General features: G+C 42.2%; 1 protein-coding gene across 2 annotated transcripts in view; it reads left to right on the forward strand.

Annotated features, from left to right (window-relative positions):
* The window catches only part of MOB2 (MOB kinase activator 2), a 113,989-nt gene that overhangs the window by 65,559 nt on the left and 29,295 nt on the right, over positions 1 to 19,135 (forward strand). Inside the window, exon 1 of one of the 2 annotated variants that reach the window (XM_030451298.1) lies at positions 16,918 to 17,155. The exons of the other annotated variant lie outside the window; for it this stretch is intronic. Within the exon in view, the coding sequence (XP_030307158.1) occupies positions 17,046 to 17,155 (110 nt within the window). The 5' untranslated portion in view covers positions 16,918 to 17,045. Of the gene's footprint in view, positions 1 to 16,917; positions 17,156 to 19,135 lie in introns of those variants that run through there. 2 annotated transcript variants of the gene reach the window in all.

Here is a 19,135-nt window from a genome sequence, read left to right on the forward strand (position 1 = left end):
TGGTGGAGAAATCTGTGATGTGGGTGTATTATGCAAATTTATGATGGAGGCACATGCTACAGAAAAGAAAAATGGGACTTAAACCATTTTGAGAGCTACTGATTTAATAGCACTTCATGAACATCAGTTGTTCTTAACATAGGCAGCATAAACTCTGAAAGAACTGGATACTGAGCCCATTCCCATTTTTTTGTTTTCTGCCAGATAGCTAATTTGGGATCTAAATGAGATGAAAGTTGAAGTTGTTACTAAATTGTGCACTCCCTGTGTGCTCAAAAGCTGTTTTAAAGCTCTGAACTTAGCATGAATTTAAAGTGTGCTACAAAGATTAATCTCATGCAAAAATGTGCATTCTAGAAGTAAGCTAGGACACCCCATAGAAAAACAAAAGGTAAACTATATATAAGTTCTTGATACCCACTCAGGGTAGACAATTGTGCTTGTATTCATTCAATGTCTTCTGTATCATCCAGAGCTCCTCTCAGGGTTCAGCTTGTTGAATTTTTTCCTAAGGTAGGCTTTTTGTGTTGTTTGTTCCCATGAACAATAGCTAGAAAGGCCTTCTACAGTACTTAGATAAATAGGGTCAGGATTTCTGATGCAGGTGGTCATAGAAGCACTCAGAATCTGGCTTGCTAAAAAACCCAACAACACAACAGTCAGCTGAATACTTAACTTTTAGGTTTAGCAAGTTTTAGGATATTTTCAAGTAGCTCATACAGAGGTAGTTTTCAAACTCAGCATATTTTTTTAGTGGAAAGCCTTTTTTCATGTTAAAGCCATTCAGGTTAATTCTTGCCCTGTTACTGGTTTTTAGTACATGTTCATGGAATACATATGATGCACAAGATCTGTCCTTCCAGATGTACAGACTGCAATTAGGAAGTGAGTGATATTCCTAGAAAACCAACGTACTTTTCTTCCTAAAATATATTTCCCTCTGAGCTGAAGACAATATTGCAGCTACTTTATAGCTTCTGCAGTGAAGAGGTAGAACTTTTCCTGTGCTCTTGGGAGCTGTATTCTGCACTTGAAACACTATAGCTTCATTTATAGAATTGGGGTAAAAACATCCAGCCCCTTTATAAGGAGCTTAAGAACTAATTAATTTGCACTGTTATTTAAAAAGCCAAATTTCTTTGCATTTGTTGCCTTAATGTGAAGGTAAATTAAGGCTGAAAACTCAGGTAAAAATAACTGTGCTTTACACTTCTGGGTAAGTCTGCATTAAATATAAATACATTTGAAAACAGCCTCACCAGGGTGAGTAAACATTAGTAAGCCCAGCCATCCTGTCTCTTACCTTACAATAATTACTGGTCTGCATTTAAAGAACAAGTCTTAATGTTGCCAAACACCACCTTTTTCCTGCCTGGTCTGTATGTGGGAGAGTCTGTATAAGAATCTATTTCCTGTTTCCCAGACAAGGGAGGAGAAAAATGTGTTTTCTCCTTGTTCTGGAAAACAAAAGCCAGGCAGTGACTGCACACCCACCTCCGCCACCAGCCTCAACGAAGGTTACAGGGAATTCTGCACTCCAACCCTTGGGAAATGGGATGCTGCTACTGCAGTCTGCCCCACTGGGGCTCACCCTCAAAGTTTGGTGAGACAGAAACTGGCTGAAAAGTGATAAAAAGAATCCTTCTCTTGCTGGATTTCTTGCCAACCCCCTTGTTTTCTGTTTTATGAGTTAATTTTTGGCATAGATTATTAAGTTTGGAAGAGTGACCTATGCAAGGAACAGAGGATATAGAGGCAGGGAGGGAACGTGTGCTTAAGCCACTTGAAAATTGATTGCAGCTCTTTCTAAGTGCAATTTTAATTGCTTTGTAACATCAGTAAAGATGTATAGGGTAAGAATGGAATTATTTTTCTTTGACTAAGAGGGATATCAGTGTAATGTGGCAGCTGCTTCTCCAAGACAAAGTGTGTTCATTTAGTTTTTGACAGCTGTTCCAATCCAGCCCCACACTATGTGAACAAGACTAGCTTCAGACTTTTCCCACCTTAAATTCTGAGCATTATTCCTGTTTGTGCATTCTGCTCTTGAATAGTCCAAACTGGGACAGCTGGGTTTTAAAGTCAACTCCACTGCTATAGATTACAAAAATAAATTTTACTTTCAGAGAAGTGGCTTCAAAACAAGTTGGAGCTCATCTCTCCTCTTTCTGCTCTCTTTTTAAGGCAAAAAGCCCTTTTTCTGTTCTCTTTGGGAGGAATTTTGCTCTCAATAATGCAGTATGTAATCAATAGTGGAATTGCAGTCCTCAAGTACAGGACAAGTCACATAACAAGTGTCCCTGTGTTAGATATATGAATAACAACACTCCTAAAAGTGGTTCAAGAACTGAAAGCAAAGGTTTGGTCTTTGCAGAAAGTGGTTATAGAATTATCAGCTCCCTTTTCTCTTTTATGCTCTGCACAGGCATTTTGTTGTGTGTGAGTTGGCTGCTTTTGCTCAGTCCATACACTGATTTACAGGGTTTCTGAAGGGCATTTGGTGGGAGGGAGATAGCATCTTTCTGTTGCTGAATAAATAATTCAAGCTCTTGGTATTTTGCAAGTATTGAAAGGTAGATGAAGGTTTTCAACTTCATTGCTATGGAACTGTGAATAAGAAACAAGAAGTGTGAATTTATAAGCACATACTGGAATACGATAGTGCAATTCCAAAACAGATCCATCTCTGAAGATGAAAAAAAAGTATTTATAAACAAAGTGTTTCTTTCAGAGCATGCTTCACCCCTCAGCATGAGGAGAGCTAATTCCATCTTTGCCCCAAATACATTCTTTAAGCTTCACATGTACCTCAAGATTCAGACATAATGCTCAGGGCTGGTTTTCTTTATAGCTTGGTCAGACCCCTCAAAGGGTGGTCAGAAAGCTAAAAGTCTGGGAGGAGATGATTGTATTTTGGTAATTTATGACCATGGTCCTTGAGCTGTTTTCTGCCATGTGAGTGTGCATTGACCATCTCCTTGATTGCCCCTCTCCAGTCTCAAGTCTGAGTGACTTTCTGTGTTCTGGAGCACTTCTGGCTTCCTCCTACAGTGGAATTGATCACCACATCTTGGCAGTGTGGAACAGCAGAGCAAGAGCAGGTTTTTTTTGTCTGGAGCCTTGTCACTCCCATGGATGGAACCAGTGCAGTTACACACTGGGCAGTGTTCTTTGCAAGCAGAGGTTGGAGCTCTCAGCAGAAGCACTGCTGAACAGGACATAAAAGCCACTGGAGTGACAAACCTCCCATCAGAGGCACTTCCTAGCCCTAGCTGGGGATTTGCTGTTTCTCTTCCGTATCCAGTGAATCCGAAATGGCTCCATGGTGAGCTGTGTCACAGCATTAAACCAGCAAAAAATGGAAATGCACCATTTCCAGTTGGTTTGGGCAGGGTGGAAAAAAATAGCAACAATTCTCTGTGAAGAGCCTGACTGATAGAGTGGCTTTGTGGTGTCACCAAAAGATTTTCAGAGGCTTTCAGAGGCATTTTCTGTTGGTAAACTAGTGAACAAGGAAAGTTGTGGAGTTATCTTGTGTCAGTGGGCTTTGCTTTCTCCGGATCCATTCAGCCAAGTGTTGAACAACATTGCAGCTTTTGGGTTATCTCATGTTTGCATTCTCACAGAGCAGATGTTTGCTGCCTGCCTGGAAATGGGAGGCTGGCTGAAAGCTTGCACAAGTACAACAGGTGCCAAGCTGCTGATCTGTTTCTCATTGCCAGTCTTAAGCAACAATCTGCTAATAAAGGTTGTGGCAGAAAACCAGCTGTGTACAGCACAGAACCCCAGTCTGGCTTCTTTTGTTGCAGGGTGGGAGAGCTTACAGGTTTGGTTGGAAGTTGATTATCTGGAATAAGAGCTGAGGCAGTAAATGAAGCCCCAAAGAGAGCTGTAGCTTTCACTTTGAGTAGAGGTGTAACATGTGGAAGGGAGGAAATGGTGGCAATTTCTGGCTTGTATATTGACAATCTGCTGACCCTGAGGTTTCTCATCCATCAGGCAACCCAACAATCCTTGAAGGATACAGGGTGGGTGATGTTTTTCAATGAGTTCAAGTATGGATTGATACATTTTTTTTTCTGAGTTCTGTAGGTTAAAAGTAGCATTGTTAAAGTGAGGCAAAGGGCAGTATTGAGCAGATTGGGAGGCACAACTGATTTGGGTTCTTTCATTGCTGCTCTCAGTACATTCCTTGTAAAGGATGGGAGGAAGCATTTGCTTTTTTTCCTGAGTGTAAGGAGGAGAATGAGAATGGTGCTGGAGACAGCAGGCAGGAAAATGGAACTGAGTGGCTTTCCACACAAATGGTTGGATTAGCAGTTGGTAACATGGATTCAGTCAGGTTTTGGGCTGTATCACCTTCCCTGTTCCTTTTTACACAGTCAGATAACTCAGTGGTAAGGACCTAATTTTACATGGAGGGGGACATTTTTGCCATGTGCTGTCCATTTGTACCTTACAACCTACTTTTTAATTTCTCATCCTGTGGCTTTTTTTCTCCCCCTCATGATTGCAAGTGAGAAAGCAAGGAAAATGGATTACAAGAAAAACAAGCTTTTATTTTTTTTTGCCTCTTTGAGGTTTTAAATCAAAGGTAGCACAGCCTGTGTGGGATGAAATGATCATAATTGGTACTAAGCTGATTAAATATTTATAAAACAAAGGCTATACTATATTTATAGTACTTCTGTCTGAAGAATGTAAATAAACTAATGATTTTGTAGATTATTTTTCTGTCCTTTCTCAAATAATGAGTACTAGTATTCTTTCAGTTGTATTAAGGTGCAAATATTCCCTGAATTTCTACATATTAGAAGCTTAAATTATTTAAACTTGCAACATTGCTTAATTAAAAATGGTCCTTTAATCTGTGGGGGAATGAAGATTCAGCTAAAATTCTGTGCACTTGTTCATCTCTATTAAGATTTTAAGAGCATCTTCAGATCTTTTGATCAGTGCTGCTTACATTGTCTTGAAGTTGGTCCTTGGATCCCTTCTAAATCAGAAAGGCAGAAAAGACACATGATATTTAAAAAACAGAAAAAAATTAATCTCAATAGCAAGACATAAGGAGATTTTTTTTTTCTCAGAAGGTTGAGGTGAATTTAATATTTAAGTAATGAAGTTTAGAAAAAAGTGGGGGGGAGAGGAGAAAGCTATAATTTGAAAGAGAAAGGGTATCAGAACTGGAAACATAACTGGATGGTAAGGCCAGAAGGTTTTAGCAGTGGATGTGATTGGCCACTGAAACAAATTGCTGAGCAAAAGAACTGATTTGTTTGTCTTGTCAGGTACACAAGTCACAACCAGATGCCTTTCTGGAAGGTGTGCTTTGGGCTAAATCAGCTTTGGCTTGGCTCCAGGGGTAACTAGATGGAAGGCAGACAACTCAAGGCTGGCTCTGACCACGGAATCTCCCTCTCTGGTTCTCTGGAAGGTGCTGGCATAGAGCACACCTGAGCATCTCTGGTTTGGGAGCTCATTCTTTGTCTTGCAGCTCATTGCCCTGGTTCCCCGAGGGAGAGGTGCTCTGCCTTGCCTGCTGCCTCCTCTCTCATCCCCTGCTTGTTCAGTGCCTTTGATTTGTGCAATCCCAGCCCCTCAGGCTCCTCAGGGAGGTGGTGGGGAGGTCCTGTGCTGTGGGAGCCTGGTGTGTGCCTCTGGAGGGAAGAGCTGAATCACCCCCAGGAAAAGTTGGGTGTTACCTGCCTGGGTTTTGTCTCTGCTCCAAATGTCTTCTGGCGTTGTTGGTCGGAGGATGAATGAGGTTTTTTGAGTGTACACCTGCACTGGAAGAAAGTCAAGTGTAGTTATAGGCAGAATGTGTTTTTTACCAGTATATCTTGTTTTCCTTGGGCAGCTCAGAGCCATGGGTGGCTTCTAAACTGTGTGTGCAGAACACAGGTCTTGTAGGAAGTGGTGTGTCTGCAGCAGGAGATCTTTGCTAGTATGCTGCATTTGTGGGGACAAAATAGCTTCCCAAATCAAAAAAGCACCCATTTTCTTTGTGAAATAACTCAAATATGTAAGCTACCAAAGCCATAGTGGAGACAGAAGCATTTGGTTTATTTACAAGGTTAAGACAGATGAAGGCTACCCCAGGAAAGGGTGTGCAGTGCTGGTTGTACCCACCTTGGCAGATCTTGTCTGTGCAAAATTTAAGCTGTCTTTAAGTATTGTGTATTTTGTCCTTAAAACTGCTGGTAAACCATTAGTGGTAAAGACAACGCAATAATCCTAAAAGGCAAAAGGTAAGGGGAGCTGTAAATTGCCTCCGTGTTGCTAAGAGCTGAATCCAGGCTGATTTATTCCTTCTCCAAGTGGCTGTTGGACAGGTGAAGTTTTATCTGAGGAGGTTTATTTCCTGAACAACTTAAAGAATCCACGGTCTACAAACCAGGGTTTCTTGTGCCTTTTCTTTTGGTGTGGGAAGTAAAAGTGGTTTTAGTGCTCCAACCTACCTTGGACCTTCCCTCCTCCATTAGGCAAACTAGAAGGACTTGATGGGCTGCAATGGGTTTCAGAGACTGTCAGGGCCTCACATCTCAGGGAGGTTATTTCTGTGTCTTTTCTGTGGTTTGGTATGTACCCAAATTGTGATGGATATGGACTTCATTTAGGTGGATTTTAACTTGTTTGTTTATAAATTGGGTGGTGGGGAAAAGCAAGCAGGGAAATAGATGATACAAGAATTGGTACAAGCAGTCTTGCTAGCAGAATAGCTGTGGTCAGGTCCCAGCTATGCATGGACACTTCAACATACAAACAAAGCAAAGCCTAATTTGTGGAATAAAACACTGCATTACTTTCAGAAACAAGAATAGCAAAGTATTTTGAATGCTGTCCATTAAAAGCAGCAACTGTACTTTTTATGATAAAAGGATTCTTTTCAAAATTTGTATTTAGTGGCCTGTGTGTTCATTGTAGAAATGTGGAACATGTGTTGGGAAGAAAATTAAGATTTAGAGCTGAAACACCATGGCCTTACCCCTTCTCTGAGAAAGCTGCATCACATTGATCATGATTCTCAAAGAGGCCAAGATCCAACCTTGTAATTTCCAGTTTAATGTAGCACTTGAACGCAGACATAAATGGTTTTGAAGCTGATCACTTCTATTTGCATACCTAACAGCTTGGTTGGATGGGGAAGACTGGAGCTGGCTCCTCAACAGCATCTGTGAATTCTTTTAGATTTAGCACTGAATATGTAGGAGAGCAAACAGGACCAGAATCTGTCCTGTATGTTACCATCCTCAAGCCAAAGAAATGAAAAACTGAATTCTGAAGGATAATCAGAAGCTTAAATATGAAGTGCAAACCAGTAGAGTGAGGTTAGCTTTTGAGGACTTAATTTCTTCTTAGGTGGTCTCTGTCTTTTAATGTGAGTGGTGCTCAGGTGTGGTTACCCTGAGCTGGCTGACTCCTTACCAGAGATTTGTGTACAAGTAAAACAGTTCAAGGTTGCCTCTGTTCAGAAGAATTTTGCATGTTTCATACTTCTGGCCAACAGATGGAAGAACCTGTAAAATTTAGATTATATTTTCAGTAATTGCTAGGTTTTGTTCTCAGTGTTTTGGTTGATGCATGTAAAGTAAAATATACCCTATTTTTCCTGTTGTCAGATGCACACATCTCCATTTTATAAAACAATCCCTTTTTCCATTGAATAGAAATTTAGAAATTTATTTAGAATTAATTTAGAAATTAATTTACTGAAGTCTAAACAATATTTTGGACTCAGCATGCCAGTTTTTTTATTTCTCTTTCACACTCATCTTGCAGAAAGTTAAGGCAGCTGCAGGAAAGACAAGAAGAATAACAGTGAAGAAAGCTGAAGGAGAAAAGTTAATACTGGTTTCATAACGCCCAACAAGAATAAAGCTACTGAAATGAAAAATAACTGTTCCTTTACTAATGTCAAAACAAGGAAAAGATTGATGGTGCTGCCCATGCGGTGGGTGTATGTGTTTATGTAATGTGGGAAAAATTTTCTAACAAACTAAGAATAGTGGTTAAATGTTTGTCCTCTTGGTAGTATCCTAGTCATGATGCAATCCTAAGCAAAATGTACTATAATTGTACAGGAAAGTTGCTATTTGGATAGTGGAACACAGTGTATTTTCCTTAGTTTCAAAGCATTTTCAGAGCAGAATGCCAGGAGACAGGTTCATGGACTTTGCAGTCCATTTACTTGATGCAGATGATGGACCTTCAAGGTACAGAAGCAGCTCAAGATGCAGGATGAATACATATTCTAGTATTTGCTTTCACTACCCCAGTAAGAAGCCCTGAAAAATGCTAAAATACTTCAGGCAGTGTGTTTGACTGAATGTAGATACAATTTAATACACTTTTATCATAGAATCATAGAACTGGCTGGGTTGGGAGGGACCTCAGAGATCATCAAGTCCAACCCTTGATCCACTCCCCCCGTGGTTCCCAGCCCATGGCACTCAGTGCCACATCCAGGCTCTTTGGAAATATCTCCAGACACGGAGAATCCACTACTTCCCTGGGCAGCCCATTCCAATGCCTGATCACCCTCTCCAGAAAGAAATTCTTTCTGATCTCCAACCTAAACCTCCCCTGGCACAACTTGAGACCCTGCCCTCTCCAGTTCTTTTAAGTGCTATTTTGTTTGTGCTTGAGAGCAGGCAGGGCTGATTTTCTTACTGCATTATTAAAACATGACAAATGGTCATCTTGTGTAGCCAGACCAGCTTTTTTTTTTTTTTTCCCCCAAGTAAATAAACATTTATTAAAGAGGTGTAATAGACTGTGGTGGAAAAGGTGGAAATCTAGCCATTGAAAAAGTTCTGGACAAAATGGAAATTTGAAGCATGAGAGCATTATAAAAGTTTTATATTTTATGAGTGTTGCTCAAAGATCTATGCTTAATGCTGTTATTTTTAAACCCAGGATTGCCTTAAACTCAGGGCTCTTCCCTTGTGCATTCTGCCATTGGTTTTTTTTTTCTTCAATCAGATGAGATTTGGATTCACAGAAGTTTCCTTTATTTTATGGTATTTTCTCTCACAAAATGTAATCCCTGACTGCCTCTTATTCAGGGCTTACAGCAGTGCAAGCAATCACAGTGATAAAAATACTTGTGTCCTGGAAAGTGGTAAATCTGGCCATGATTTGGAAGGAAGTTCTATCATACATAGACTTTCTTGTGACCTCTTTATGCTTCCAGGAGGGACTTTTTAAAAAATTGTTTTCAACTATTCTGAGTCCAAAAAGGAGAACTGTGATGCTTTGAGACAGTTCAAGGAATTAAGGGTTATATTATTTTTATATAGAGAAGTGATGTCTTTCCATAAATTTTACTCTTTGGGGGTGTTTTTTGATTATTAATAATTTTTTTCATATAGCATGATTTCACTCAGGGGCCAGCTTAACTTGCTTGTGAAGAAATATTATTTAGAAACAATGAATATGGTTCAAATCCAACAATGAGGTTTTTTGATCCAACAGATCCTTACTGAACTAGACCAGTGTGATCCCAGCATATGTTAGTGCAGTACCTGAAGAAAGTGTAGAGTATTCATTTGTGTTATTTTGTCACTCTTTATCCAAATCTGCCAAGATTTTGTGGGAGAGGATTGATCTTAATATGATAACCTTGGTTTTGCAAGATGCTTGTAAGTTTTATGTCACTAAAATGCAAGATTCAATTCAAATGGGTAAGTGAATGCACTTAAGCCGTTGTATTTATCAGAAAATCAAAGCATGAGAACTGGCTATGTTTTTGTCACAAGCTTTAGGAAAATTGCAAGCAGAGGTTCCTGATCCTGTGCAGTATACACGTGGCCATGCCTACAGAAGTGGTGCAGAGCTCTCACAGGCAAGTGCAGCAAACACCCAAACCAGTGATGCTGTGAGAATAGAAAAGAGGAGGCTCAGGGGAGACCCCATCACTCCCTACAACTCCCTGAAAGGAGGTTGGAGCCAGGGTGGGGTTGGGCTCTTTTCCCAGGCAACTCTCAGCAAGACAAGAGGGCAGGGTCTCAAGTTGTGCCAGGGGAGGTTTAGGTTGGAGATCAGAAAGAATTTCTTTCTGGAGAGGGTGATCAGGCATTGGAATGGGCTGCCCAGGGAAGTAGTGGATTCTCCGTGTCTGGAGATATTTCCAAAGAGCCTGGATGTGGCACTGAGTGCCATGGGCTGGGAACCATGGGGGGAGTGGATCAAGGGTTGGACTTGGTGATCTCTGAGGTCCCTTCCAACCCAGCCAATTCTATGGTTCTATGATATTATGGATTCTTGTGTGCAACATCTTGGCTGTAACCACGTGTCAGTAATGGCTCTGGAAAATTCCAATTTTTTTCCCCCCACTAAATTTACAAATCTTTTGTTTGTACTGTTCCTTTTTCACAAAGGGCTTGAAATGCTTCATCAGCAACTAGGATAGGTTTGAGGATTCCTCAGAGGCAAGACCTTCATGCTTTTATTTCCACTGAAAGTCTGAAATGCAGGCACTTAACTTGGCCAGTGGAGAGTCCCTGTGACAAACTGCTTGTTGGTGTCTTTCTCTAGCCCTGTGTCCATCTCCAGTGCAAGCTTTTACATGCTCCCTGACCAAACAGGTTTTACTTCAGAGCTATGGAGTGGCCCCTCCTCTGGGCTGAGCTGATGCAGAGCAAACAGTGTTCAGACAGCTGAATAACTGCTGGAAATTTTTTCATGTGTTTCATAAATTTAAACTATCAGGTTTAAAGTTTTAAAGTTAGGTGCTTGCTTGCAGTGGTTAAATAGCAGAAAGTGTTACTGAGCTCCTGTTGCTCTGCTCAGTGCTGGGCCTGCAAGGCTGGGATGCAGCATTTGTGTTCTGAGTTCTGTGCTCATGTGCTCTGGGTGGGAACCAAGTTTGTGACTTGTGGATTTTATGGTTCTGCTCTGTAAAAGTAGTAGCTAAGGAATTATTCTGCAAGTACCAGGAATAGTTTCCCCTGTTTAATCTGTAACACAGAGCTTATATTAAGTAATGCATGCCTGGAGGAAAATCTTATACAGAAAATTTCATGCTTATTTCAATAATGGGTTTTTTTCTCCTGCTGTAATCTAAACATGGCATTACCAGATAAGGTGTACTAAAACGAAGCCTTTTGTAGCACCAAGGAGGAGGGAAAGTTGAGTTTCCTTAGTGGCTCTCTGTCTGTCTGGGAAAACTCTGCAAGTTCTCTCCCAGCATCTCCCCTTTTCCCTTCTCTGCCTTTCCCACCCAAATGCAGATAGTCCTGGGCAGTAGCAATGCTGACACAGATACCCTCCTTTCCTGTGCTGATTACACCTTTGACTCCTTAGTCTAGAGTTCCATGCCAATTTGCAATTAGGGTTTTGTTTTTCATGCCATATTTACCCAAGCCTGCAAAAACAGTGGCTGTGTTGTAAAACTTACAAGGAGTGTTGTGTATATATGTAGCAAGTAGCTCCAAATATGTTAAACAATCTCTGGGGAGAACTTCTAACCAAGTTGTAGAAGTTTTTACATCTTGATGTGAAGCTTGAAGTCCAGCATATTTGGGGGGGAGAAGGAAAATAACAGGAGTCTTTCATTTGAGCTCTTCTATATCAAATGCATCATGCACTAATGCTTTCCTGGAGTGCAGCCTAGTTACACTTCAAAATTAGGGCAAGAAAAAAAAAAGTAATGGTAAAATGGAGGATGAAATTCTCATTTGGGTTGTCTCAGTGGAGGAACTAACAGTGGCTCCAGCAGTATACATGAAGGATCTCAGTTTTTACACTGGGAACATCCCATGCAGCCATCAGCAGGTATTCTGCTTCCTAAGACTCTGTCCTTGGACTTGATCTGGAAGATGTGTGTGTCAAAAGACATCCTTCTGGGCACTCAGAATAATAAATGCATTAGATCTGCTGGCACATCTTTACTTGTTTGTGTTTTCCTCTCTCCTGCTTGCATACTTAAATTATAAAAAACAGGGGGATTTCATCCTTTTTGAGACAGATGTTGCCAGGCACTTGAGCTTCAGTGTCACTTCGAGCTATTGCTAACCTTTTACCCAGGAAACTTTGTCTATATGGAATACAGCTTTATGAAGGTGATAGAGTTGAGCTGTTTATTTGCAAATAATTTCCAGTTTATTTTTATTTATATTTCAGTAGTAGTGCTAAGTATATTGTTTTGCAAACTAGAAAGAAGAGAACTCCCTTCTGAGGCTGTATCATTGTGATGTGCTGTTATTTTTGAATTAACTATATAAGAAAGGTACCATATAGAGACTGCTTCATCACTGAGCTGGGGTGCTACATAATGGTATGCAACAGCTTAGTAAAGAAAACAAAGAATCTTCTCAATTGCAAGCAGGGGAACTGAGCAGAGTGCAGTGATCTTGGAACTTGTCTGGGATTCAGCAGAATGACTTTTAAAAAAGAAATGAGTTTTAATACAGTGATGAGTTTTCAGGGATATGAGAAACTAAGGTCTGAATCTGATGTTTCTGTCCAACTCCATGGCAGTTCTTTGACTCAGAATCTGCTTGCCACAAACTTGCCTGGAACAGCCACCACCCAGAAAACAAGTGTCATGCCAGTGGGTGTTTTGCAGAGACCTCTGCTACTTGGAGTGGGCTGACTCAGGAGAACCAATTGGAATAAAGGTGATTAAAAATCACATCACTTCTCCACATAGCATCTGAGTGTGACCATCCCATCCTTTCCTAATAGTTACTGGGTTCAGTGCTGGTATTTGAGTATCTGCTGCTGAGCTGCTGCTGTTTCTTCTTTCTTCAACACATTCATGTTCTTCAGCTCTCAGGCATACACACTTCTTGATGAACCTGGTTTAACTTCACATTTCAGGAGTTTCAGAACAATACATGTGCCTACACACGTGCCAGAAATACAGTACCTCTGAAATCACTATTTCTGTTTGTACATCAGCATTTATTTTCCCCTTTTTCCTCTTCTCCCCTCCTCCCCCCCCTCCCCTTTTTTATTGAAGTGATATTTAATGAACCCTTGGTTCTTATTTTGTGCATCCTTTCCAAAATACCATAACGTGTTCTTGGTGAAGCTTTACTGGTATTTGAGGTATTTTTCTGTTCTTGCTGCAAGTGATTCTGTATAATGATATGAATTAGGTGAGAATATATATAGTGTACTGCTTTTTTCTCTGAAGAAACCTCCCCTGAGTATTGATCAAGGCAGAGGTGGTGGCTGCAGGATAGATACTGATTGTTACCAGTGCTTTCAGTAAAGCAGCAAATGCAGGCACCTTGTCACCTACAAATGTGTGGCTTTTAAGATCAATTTTTTATGCCCAAACTTTCTGCAGGGTGTGGGGCCACTGTTGATAAGACTTGTAAGACTGATTTCTCCTGCTGTTATCTCAGAAGTGAAGCTGGAAATATACCCTGGAAATCTTTTATTTCCCCCTTCACTAGAACCACCTCTAAACTACTTTAAGACTGAAGCAGCTTTGACTCTAGTCTGTTTTCTGTCCAAAATCCATGCCTTTACTGTCTGTATAGAGAATTTCTCTTGTCATCTTTGCTGTTGTGTGAGGATGACAAAATGGAGAGTAAATGTAATCTCAGCTTAGGGGCAAACTAAAGGATAAAATGTTTTCATAGCTGATTTAAAATGCTTCCAGAGAAATGGGGATACACTGTGAGGGAACTGGAAAGGGTACTTGACTAGGTGGTAGCTGGGCTCACAGAAGTTAAGCAAAAGGGATAATTATCTAGTAAAATGGAATTGTTCTATGTAAGGCAAGGGCACACAATAAACTTTAGTTTCATTTAAAATGGCACATTACAACCTGATGTTATAGGGCATAATTTCTGTACATATAAATGCTGAATTGTGCCTTAATCAAAATAATGGTTCTGATTTCCCCTCCCAGCTTGACATTGTTTGCTTGTCTGGGTTGATACAACTTGCTTTCTTTGCCAGACCTCTGGGTACTAACATACATCCCTCTGGTGCCTGATTTACAGGTAATTTTTATGGAACTCTAAAAGGGGTAAATAAATATGTAGTTGTGTAACTGTTGCATATAACATCGTTATAAAGACAAAGCTTTATTCATAAAATTTATAACTTCTGTGCCTTGGCTTAGTAGTTTGGATCAAGAAAACTTTCCATAAGTGGTGTGTAAGCACCTATGTACCTATATAAAGAGAAGGGGCTCCCAGTGTTCTGTTTTGTGCCTTTACTCTGTGATAATTCTCCTTGGCTGACATATCTATAGGACTCCATGCAAATCATAAATCTGGTAGCTCAATTCATGGATATTTCTGTTAACATTCTGGTGATGACTTCAATGTACAACTCCACAGTTTTTCAAGCCTGACAGGTCAGTTTAGGGGCTTTACCACTGCTGAAGCACCTCAGTGCTGAGGTCACATCACCAGTTGTTACCTGCAGAGGATGTTGAGGGAGCAAGTGAAAATGGATGTAAATAGGCAAGATATCAGATCCTGAAAGTGCAGATGCAGGATCCTTCAGCATTTGCATATGTAGAGATCAGACCAGTAGCCATACTCAAATAAATACATTGCTTTTAGACTGAATCTTTCTCTTTCTGAATGCAGCAGTTTTCAAGTAAACCCATTTGTGTCTGCACATGTGCTCCAGATCTTTTTAAAGTGTGAGAATCTGTACTGCACATGTGTTAAATTCTGTTGATGCCATATAAAGTGTGTGCTTAAATCATGCTTCCTAGAATAACTTTTGTCTTTTGGAGCATTTAAAATTGTCTTTGAGATGATGGGTTTTCCTACAGCTTGCATAAAATCCAGTACTACAGGTAAACTGTAGCATGCAGTTGGCCTAAAAAAGTTGTACTGCTTGAATGGAGGAAAACTGAGAGGTGGAGGAAAGGTTGGAAAGGGTGCTGCAGAGATGTGTGGCTAAGGAAGAGGAAAGCAAAATGCTGGTTTGATGCAGAAGCAAACAGAATAGAGAAGTGGGTCATTTATCTGGGTCACAGTAAAAAGATATCATTTTTATTTGACTTGATCTATCAGTTTTAACTTGAGAGCATAAGTTCCTAACCTGTGTGAAATCATTGAAGCTCCCTCTCTGAAGAGTGAATGTTGAGCAGGCAGAGTCACAGGGAGGTCAGCTTTCCTAATACAGTTGTAATACCACAGAGCTCTATTTATTTTGGTTTGACCCTTGGATTTTTCTTTAATTTACTTTGGATAGACAGACTTTTAATAAAACTTAAGCTGCTTTATATCACAGTCTTGTTGTTCTAGGGTGGGTTTTTTTTTTTTTAGCAAACAACATTCTCTCTGTGCAGATTTCACTGGTCAACAAAACGAGAGCGACTGCTCTCTTGGCAGGTGTCCTTCCTCCTTTGCCAGCACTGTTGCTTTTTAGTGTAACTGTGACAAGTCACTGTTACTTGGGGATAAAATTGACTGAACATGGGGTTTCTCAAGAGCTGGATGATCTGTATGAAGTGCTGGGTGGGTTGAGCTGCAGGCTTCCAGCATGCTATCAGGGAAGTTCAAACTCCATCTTAAGTGGATTGCTCAGAGAGTAGGAATAAAAATACCTCCAGCTTCACAAGGATGTGGAGGCCTAACTTGGATGTGTGAGTAGAGGCAGCATGTAACTGGCAAACAGGGCTGCCTGGGTAGGAATTTTGGGAAGGAGAGTAGCACATTTATCTTCCCAGGTGTGTCCCATGCCTGCAGTTTCCTGGGTTTGTGCAGACAGCAGCCACGCTTCCACCTGCTTTGACCAACTGGTGCTGGGCTGGTGATGGCAGCAATGGCATGATTACTGCTAGGTTTAATTCAACAAGCCTGTTGGGAAGATGCCTTCTTAGTAACTGAACCAGGGTGCTTGGTGATACCATTCTGGGGAGCTGCTCCTTCTGACTGCTGCCTGCACTGCAGGTGTCCCCAAACTGGCAGATCCCCCAATTTCTCTGAGATATCACAGGGTCAGATTTTAGTGTTGCAGAGTAAGAGATGTCCTCAAGGCTTTTTGTTTTAGGTTATGTTACACCACACCCACCACATTTGGTTGTGATTTGGCTCTAAATGCTCTAGCAGGAAGCCGTGGGCACAGCTGCCTGTCCAAAAGCTGTGTGTCAAATGGTGGTTATGTGGGGGTTGAAGGAGCTGGACAGAGAGCACCTTAAGTCTGTTAGGAAAACTGACAGCAAAGTGTTTTCTCTGTCTAAAACTGCTGATGTGCTATAGCAGTTCTTGGTTTGAGGATTCTGCTTCATCACTCATCCTCTGAGGACCAGGTGCCTGCTCTTAACTCTGGTCATGACAAGGCTCTTGCTGCTTATGGTTTTAGTTCTCTTCACCCTTCCTCTGTTTAAACCCCTCCAATCAAGGTCTTGGTATCATTGCTGGGCTGACATTTAGGATGTAAAACTGTTCCTGGCAGAACAGCTCTAGCTCTGCTCTTGGGCTAGCCCGTGCCCTTATTTGTTGCTGTGTCCCGAGAGAGCAACCCAAATCCATAATTATTCCCATTTCTGGCCGAGGGTCCAGCATGGCCTCATCACCCATCCTGCAGACAGGAACAGCCACATGTTTGCCCCTGTGGCACCCTTCTCCTGGCAAATCCGCTTTGCCCTGCTTGCTTTTTGCCTGCCCAATGCACTGGCAGAGGAGTTTGTAATGGGCGGTGGTGCTGGCAGCGCTGCTTCGGTGGGCTCTGGAGGGCTGGGCTGCTCCCTCCTTTCCCTTCTTTCCTTCCCTCCTTCCCTTCTTCCTTCTCTCCCTCTCCCTCGCAGCTCCGCCGCTGCTCTCAGACCTTTCTGCCCCGTGTGCCACAGCCCTGCCTGGCTCCACGGGATGCCAGCCTTGTGTAACCCGGCCCCGCTGCCCGTCCGGGGCGGGGCCCTGGCCCCAGGCCTCCGCCCTCCTGGGCCCGGCAGGGCCGGTTCAGGGGCGGCCTCGGGCGGGCGGAGGAGCCGCGGCTGCCGCCGCCCCCTGAGCCTCTGCCCATTGGCGGGGCCGGGCCGGGCCGGGCGGCTGCTGCCCGGGGAGAGCCGCGCCGAGCACACGGGCAGTTCCCCCGCTCTGCTCCCCTCCCGTCCTACCATGGTTGGGGATCACTGCAGCCTCCCCGGTGAACGGCCCGTCCTCGCTCAGAGTCCCAAACCCGGGTTAAGCTGTAAAATGGTCCTGCAGGCGGTGGGCAAAGTGCTGCGGTAAGGACGGGTCCGGCGGGCGGGTGCCCCGCGGGGCTGCCGGGGGCGGGCAGGGCGGGTGTCCCGGCTCGGGAGGAACGAGTAGGGAGATGGAGCAGGGACAAATGTGGCCCGGCTGCCCGATTCTGCTCAGCTCCTCTGGTGTCTGGAAGGGGGGAGCGGGGGGGTTGCTTTTGGCTGCCTCTGGGTCTCGTGTAGCAGCCTGAGAGGGCAGGAGTTGGAATAGCGATAGCCGCTTCGAGAGGAACAGTTGTCCGCCCGTAGCGCTGCGGTCAAGTTTTGTTTGCCCTTCCTTGAAAACTAAATTTCCGGGGACGTAAGCAGGCGGTGAAGGTCCTGACTTTCCTGAATAAGGAGGCTGACCAAGGCACTACATGTGCTTTGGCATGTTTTCTACAGCAATGTCGTAAGATGAGGGGAAAAACTTACTCATGTAACTCAAAAAGATTTATGTGAACACTGAGACGTGGACTATTGAGACCAAAACCAGACACTTTGGCAAAGGACATGAGGCAATTTGATTCGGAGGAGTTCTGACCCATCCTGGTTTGCTGGGAAAAATGTCACCACAAATACTAGGATTAGCAGCCTTGCTCTTCAACAACTGCAGCTTTTTTTTGGTTGTGTGTGGTTCAGGTTTTTTCCTGGGGTCTGTGAAGAATGGCAGCGCCGCTCTGGCATGGCTTTATTTGGCAAGCTTTCCTTTGTCCCTGTTTCCTACTTTCAGTTGCCAGTTGTTGAATGTTTGTCAACAGAAACATTATCCCTTTCCTCTGTTGACTCACCTCTCCTCTCTCTCCAAGCGAGTTTAGGGGAGCCATTTATTAAAACAGAGTGTTTTGGTTTAAAAGTGGCTGAGCAGTGGCTACAACTTAAAACTAGTTTAGTTCAGTGGTTTAAAATAGGCTTGGTGAGAAGAACTGCTTTGAGTTGCTCTTAAAAAAGTACTATATAGCAGTAAATTGTGTGTGTGTGTGTTTTTCCCCTTAATGAAAATATTTTCCTGTAGAAAACATCAGTTGGAGGAACTCAGGTTCATTTTTCAGCTTTTTAACAAGTTTAACATCCCTTCTTTACAAGTTTTTTTCTTTTTTTTTGGGGGGGGGGGGGAGGGCTGGTTTAGAAGGGAAGGGGGGGCTGTCTCTAATTCAATCTGGTGTTACACAGCTGGTCATATCATAAAATCCTTTGGCCAGCGGCTTGCTGGTCATGCTTTGAACCCTTTGAAGTTTTTGGTAGCTGTTCTATTGGCAGCAGTCCCAGATGAAAATAGATGGGTGTCTCTGGAGGGAAGAATTGCCAAACCTTTTGTTCAGCATCTATGGCAGTTGAAAGTGTAGGTAACTTCCTGTGACTTAGCAGGGAAACAGATTTTTATGATTTGTTGGGCTCATGCTTTTGGAAAAGTATAATGTAACCTTGCACTTTGTCATCCAAATGAAGTACATGCAGAAACTGCATAATTTTATTTGCTTCCCTCCCCCACATATACTGTAAAACTTCTGAAAGCAAGAAAAAGTTGTATGCAGAGCATCTTGGGCTTAGAATTAATAGCATAACTTTATTTTGCTAAGCTGTTCCTAGAGGGAGCAATAGCATTAAAAGAACTCCACTACAAAATAGTGATCTCCTTTTGCACCCCATTAGAGAGAAATGGGAAGTCACAAAAACTTTATTTAGATGACAGACTGGGTTTTTTTACTTCTCTTCTTGAATATATAATTCAGGTGCCTTATCTGACCTTGCCTTGCTTCATCTTGCTTTTCTTAGGTTTTGTTCTGTAAAAATAAACTCATCCTGATCTGCAAAATTGCTCAGACAGTGTAAGAACACTGGTAAATAGTCCAATCAAAGTTTCCTTATTGCAAAATTGAGGTATTAGTGCTTAAGAAAGTGTGAAAAAAGAAACCATGAGGTACCTTAATTAGGCCAAAAATGGCTTGTTGGTGACAGCTGTGCTGGGGTTTCTTGAAATGTAGA

This window comes from Calypte anna, chromosome 5 (genome assembly GCF_003957555.1).
Source record: "Calypte anna isolate BGI_N300 chromosome 5, bCalAnn1_v1.p, whole genome shotgun sequence".
Taxonomy (NCBI): domain Eukaryota; kingdom Metazoa; phylum Chordata; class Aves; order Apodiformes; family Trochilidae; genus Calypte; species Calypte anna.